The sequence below is a fragment of the Marmota monax genome, unplaced genomic scaffold (assembly GCF_021218885.2).
Source record: "Marmota monax isolate L192 unplaced genomic scaffold, Marmota_monax_Labrador192_F-V1.1 WCK01_AAM20220418_F8-fsc00062, whole genome shotgun sequence".
Classification (NCBI taxonomy): Eukaryota; Metazoa; Chordata; class Mammalia; order Rodentia; family Sciuridae; genus Marmota; species Marmota monax.
Genome location: NW_026695221.1, coordinates 11,437,632 through 11,443,899, shown reverse-complemented (window position 1 = coordinate 11,443,899; position 6,268 = coordinate 11,437,632). Strand labels below are relative to the sequence as shown.

The following is a 6,268-nucleotide window of genomic DNA, read 5'->3' as shown; positions in this document are numbered from 1 at the left end:
CTACTAAGCACAGTCTCTTTAGTTCTATCTTCTTTATCCAACCAACAAGCCCAGCTTTGTAAAAAGCAGTCCTGTCAGATCTGCCTAAAGAGGGTCTAACAGCTGGTGTCCTGCTTATGTAAATCATGGTTAATCCCCATGTGGGTAGACTGTTTAACCCATATGTCCTAACATCTTTAGAGTGTAAAAATTTGGAACATAGTACACAAGAATTAATGTCATCCTTCCAGTTATGAACATCCATACATAATTAAATGTACTTTGTAAACAAGATAAATTATTACATTACTATTATATGTGATATACTATATATTATTATATTAATAAGCAGTTTTCATCAAAATAAAAATAAAAACAAAAACCTTATAAAACTGACAATATCTTATACATATCCTATATCAACATCTCTAAACCTTAAATTTGTCTTGAAATGGAGGTTGAATAAAGCAGATTTGCCTTTATCCTTGTTCACACTACTTAAAATGGCTACAAACCATATATAAGGTTGATTAATACTTTCATAACTTTGTGACTTAACAAGCAAAATTTAGTTATTAAGATAACAATCATGATTTACAGCATTATATCCAGACTATCAGATTTTGTAAGTTTTATAGGTTTTGTATCAATAATACATAACACTTCATTGTAAAACTGGTAGTTCATGTAACCAGAATTGAAAACCAAAATAGTCTTTTTAACAAATAAAAGCTTGAATAAACCTGATTTCTTCTAGGACTTAATTTTGTTTTAAGCAATAAAAAAGAAAGAAAGAAAAGAAAAATCAGCAGAAAACATAGGAACTCGTCTTTATAAAACATGAAATCTTTATTATTTAAGTCCATTCTTTGTAAATTTTGCTAAGAACTCATCAATCATTGTCCATTGGGTTTCATTTATTAATGCATTTTTAAAGTTGTTTTAAGTTCCTATAGAATTTAAGCATTGCTAGACTTTTAACATCAGGCATGGCACAAGATCCACGGCAAGGCTTTGAGGGACATTTTTAAAAGGCAATGAAGCACCTCTCTGATTAGAATACTAAAATTCAAGCAGGTTTTACAGAAAATGCAAAGCCATACATGGAATTATTTGAGTCGTTCTATAAGAAAGATTATATAAGCTCATTTTTAACTCTAGGTTAGTTTACAGAAAATTATATAGTTTTTATTTATTTTTACTGAAGGTAATTAACATTAATTTTATTTTATTGTTTACTATTTATTTAATTACTTACCTACTTCTTATTACTGGGGTACTGGTGATTGAATCTAGGAATGTTCTACCATTCAACTATATCCCCAGCACATTCAACTCTTGTATTTTGAAACAGGGTTTTGGAAAATGGCTGAAGCTGGCCTTGAATTTACAATCCTCCTGCCTCTACCTCCCAAGTGCCTAGGATTACAGGTGGGTGTCAAAGACCTATACTCCTTGGGCACATGAAACATAATCTCCACCAACAGCCCAGAGTTCTTTTGACCACAGTGGCTCCGTTCCTTCTCCTGTGACTGCTATACCTGACATCCAGGTGGCGGGGCACCTCTTTCAGCTATTATAATGGAGCAGGGAATTCACTTCATCTCATTCTCTTACTCCTGCCAAACACATGGTACACTGTCATATCAAATCTCCTTACTCTTGACCTCTCAGGACACTCAAAGAGAAACACCAAATGTAACAGGTCCAAGCTGACGATTCTGGGCACACACGATGCTTTCCTATGCCCCACTTGCCATTCTGTCAGCCATGCTATATAGTTAAATAGCTCTGTTCTGGACTTTATTCATGAGGGACAAAGATTGAGGACTGTGTAGAAGTACCTAAAAGCCTTTCATTAATAAGCCAATATTCACATGTCTTTAACCTGTGTTAATACGGCGTTCAATATCAGTAGAATGAAGATTTTGCATTTGAAATTGCCAATATGAAAAAACAGTAGGAGAAGAAAATAGTACATGGCAATATAAATATGTTTAATCGGCTACACATACAAAACATCTAAATATTTAATAATTATCAAATAAACATACATGTTCTAAAATTAGTCTATGTTAAATTTACATATTATATTAATTCATAAAACTTACCTTGAATTTAAGTAATTTAGTTATAGATATTGCTAAATTTGGGGGGGTTGTTTTTGTTTTTATTTTTGTTTTTGTTTTGGTATGGGAGGGTACCAGGGATTGAATTCATGGGCACTCAACCACTGTGACACATCCTCAGCCCTATTTTGTAGTTTTTTTTTTTTTTTTTTTTTTTTTTTTTAATTTAGAGATGGTCTCAGTTGCTTAGGGTCTCGCTTTTGCTGAGGCTGGTTTTGAACTTGCAATCCTCTTGCCTCAGCCTCCCAAGCTGCTGGGATTAAAGGCATGTGCCACCACAGCTGGCTAAATTTGGTTTTTATTGAAAAAATAAATCAACTACATTTGCCAGGTCAATACTGTAGATTTAACCTGAAAATTTGAGCCATTGACATCACAGTACAGAGCCAGGCTACCTCTGATTGGTTCTCCACCAGGCTGCACCACTGACTCCAATATCATTCTCAGACCACAGATAATGTGCTATGTCTGAGACTCACTTTTCACCTTTTTGTTAATTATGCAGTGTTTTATAAATGTGGATGTAATACAGCTCATTCTGTGTCCTAGTGAAAGCATTCTATGTCTTTATTAAAATACATATTTTTTAGAGTGAAATTCAAAACAGTGGTAAGCTCTTTTTTTAAAACCAGGCACTGTGCTAAATATAGATGAAAGAATGAAACTATACACTGGTCATTGAGCCACTTCTAGAGGAATAGCATTTCAAAACATTATAATAGTGACAAAAATATTGCAGTAAAGATTGAATTAAAGTATTTAGTTGGCATCATTATCTTCTAAAGTTATTCTTATGAACCAATATTGTAGAACCATAGAAAAATAACAAATATAATAATCTCAAGGATAATGAACTGTTGTCTCCTGACAAGGATTCATCCACTATGGAAAATAAATAATTTCTCTGTAACACACACAACAAGAAAATTAATAAGAGCACAATTTTCTATTCTTTTTACTATACATAACTTTTTCATTTACTCTAAACAATAGCATAATGTCTGATAGGATTATGCTGCTATGGAAACAATGACATGTCTCACCAGAGATCCTTGGCATGAACTCAACCTCATATCTTCGGAAAAATATTCACTCTTAGAAAAAGGTTGAGATTAAAGGCTTCCTTGTAGGTTGTCCAGTTTACACCACTATAAATCAGAATATTGCAGGTGCATGGCATGTTTCCCTTAGCCACCAAAGCCTCATAGATCATCCCTGCTATGGGAATCTTACTCAGGGCATTATGTCATAAAAACCCAATTTTCAGGCTCAAGCTGAAACAACTTTCCAGAAGTTCTTTCTGTTCCTTAATCTTCCTTCCTTCCCTTCCTTCCTTCCTTCCTTCCTTCCTTCCTTCCTTTTTCTTCCTAGGATGCCCAAAAGCCCCCCCACCAAAAATGGTTAAATGCACAAGAGAATCTGGATCATTAGGTGTACAGCCATAAGCAAATCACAGAATCATTTCCTGATACAGGGAACAGGAAAACAATATATACATTTAAAAGTTATTTGAAAAGAATGCAGCAGATAATATGGGCCACAGACTTCTAACAGACTAGAATAAATCAAATTGAAAAAATAAATTGCAGTTGGGTAATATTTATCCCATACATTTTTGTTTTGTGTTTTTAAAGGTAAAAGTACACTTTCCTTTGTAAAAAGGAATACTCAGTATGCAGCTGGGAAGACAAAGGACATGGACCTTACACATGACAACAAGGTCTAAGTCAGGAATATCATTGTGCAAATTTGAAGCAAAGCCAAAGACACAATCCACAAATACATGGACAAATAGGTGACAATTTCAATTCTATTTATTACAGTCTTAGCAATCAACCAATGCTGTGTCACTATGGGTGAGTTTTGACAAAGGTGGGCATAGTGGTGGGTCTCATCCATCCTCACATATACATAGGAATAGAAATATAGTCTAATAAAGCACACACTATCATCACAGATATAAGAATAAATTCCCAGAAGAGGCACATCACTAAAGTCATGTTGAAGAAACCTGAAAAAAAAAAATGTACATTGACTTTGTCCACAATTTTTGCCTTGACCTCTGTTTTCATGCAGTTATAGGTAATAAAACACCAAAAACTGGAAAAATTTTGTACAGTTGTCTCCGAAGAGTGAGAAATAAATGAACTTGTCAGAAAAAAACACAACTCCTTGGGCTTCCCTGGATAGAGAAGATATACAAGAATGAAAACAGGAGGTCATCTTTAGATAGGAAAAATATCAACCCGGTGGCTCATTTTATACGGAAAATAAAGATCAGGTTGAAGCCTCCTTAGAAGGGACTCACAAAGCCACTGAGCCCACATGGGTATGTCGTATGGTGAGAGAGGGAAACGTGTTACACCAGAAATCCTACCCAGTCTTTAAAGAAAGATGAATAGAAGAAAGAAGAGAAGGGACGTAAGTAGAAGGAGCAAGAAGCAACAAAATTCAACAAAGGGAATAGAAACTAAGGCATCCCCACTGGTTCTGCTCAGTTTGTGACTCTCTTCAAGGTTCTCTTCAGAGCAACTTTGACATCCTTGTTCCTGAGGCTGTAAATGAGAGGGTTCAGCGCTGGCACCACAAAAGTGTAAATAAGTGAGAAATATTTCCCCTGGTCCACAGACCCAGAAGATGATGGCTTGACATAAGTGAGCAGCCCAGATCCATAGAACAGGCCAACAGCTACTATGTGAGAACCACAGGTGCTCATGGCTTTGGACCAACCCTTAGCTGAAGACATATGAATGATATTGTAAAGAATCAAAGCATAGGAGATGAAGATAATGAGGCTAGATACAATGATAACTGTCCCCACGACAACAGATTTTGCAAGTTCATTGGCATATGTGCTGCTGCAGGAGAGCTGGAGCAGTGGGACAATGTCACACATATAATGGTTAATGAGGTTGCAGTCACAAAAGCTGAGCCTGATCATGCACCCTGTGTGCACCATGGCACCAGCAAACCCCATCAAGTAAGAACCCAACATCAGCAGAGAACAAACCCTGGGGGACATGACCACCCTGTACAGCAGAGGCTGACAGATGGCCACATAGCGATCATAGGCCATGGCTGTCAGCACATAGCACTCTGAGTTCACAAAAAAGCAGTAGAAAAATAACTGAGTCATGCATCCTGCAAAGGAGATGATGTTCCTCTCTGAAACAAAGCTCATCAGTATTTTGGGGGTGAAGACAAATGAATAACAAAAGTCAATGAAGGACAGATTGAAGAGGAAAAAGTACATGGGGGTGTGAAGGTGTGAATTCAGGAAAATTAAATTCATTAAGCTTAAGTTTCCCACCACAGTGATGGCATAGTTCACCAAGAAGAGGAAAAACAGGGGCAGCTGCAGCTCAGGTTGGTCAGTTAGTCCCATAAGGATGAACTCTGTTACAGAGGAGTCATTTTCCATAGCTTCTGACTTCAGGTGTGGGACCTATAGGAAAAAAAGAATAGAAAGAGATGTTAACAATGAACCCTTACTGTTTAATACCAGAAGGAGAGGAGGAGCTGCTGGTTTCCAAGCTTAGAGTTGTCTGAAGACACACAGTAAGGCCTCAAAAGACCAAAACTTCCTCTTATGATCCTTTAGAAATCCCCATTTACTCCATTCCCCATCTATTTTTTCTGTCAAGGAAAAATGTTAACTGACCTCCCAGTGTCTCTGGCCAGCATTTCCTCCCACTGTTCACTTCAATTCAGTAAGACTAAAAAGAACAACTAATGTGTGGACTTTTCCAGATCCATGAATTATGTAGCTTTGGTTTGAAGGGACTGTTTCAATACAAAGATGGTTCAGTGCTTACCTAGTTCCCCTGGAGGTTTCACTGATGCTGGACCTCAAGGGCCTTCCTCTTCACTATCCTGAGGGAACAAAGTGTCTCATAATGAGAGCAGTAATAGCAATCAGCTTAGATCAGTCTCTCACATGCTAGCTGAGAAACTCTAAGAATATACCAGGATTTATATTTGAAAATGTTTCCATAAGGTTCTTTTCACTCACAAGAAGCAAAACAATAACTTCACATGAGCCTCCAAAACATAACCTCACTCACATGGAAATCTATCTCATGACCCATAGTTCTAGAAAGTTAATTAGAAGTACAGAGAATTATGCTCTCCTTAATGATTTCCTCCCAAGTTGGATGAAA

At 36.6% G+C, this 6,268-nt stretch overlaps 1 protein-coding gene across 1 annotated transcript; it reads right to left on the bottom strand.

Moving 5' to 3' along the window:
• Positions 1-4,602: 4,602 nt before the first annotated feature.
• On the bottom strand, positions 4,603-5,538 carry LOC124085193 (olfactory receptor 143-like). The gene has a single exon (XM_046432741.1). It carries the CDS (start codon positions 5,527-5,529, stop codon positions 4,603-4,605), a length of 927 nt encoding a protein of 308 aa, XP_046288697.1. The 5' UTR covers positions 5,530-5,538.
• Positions 5,539-6,268: the final 730 nt, after the last annotated feature.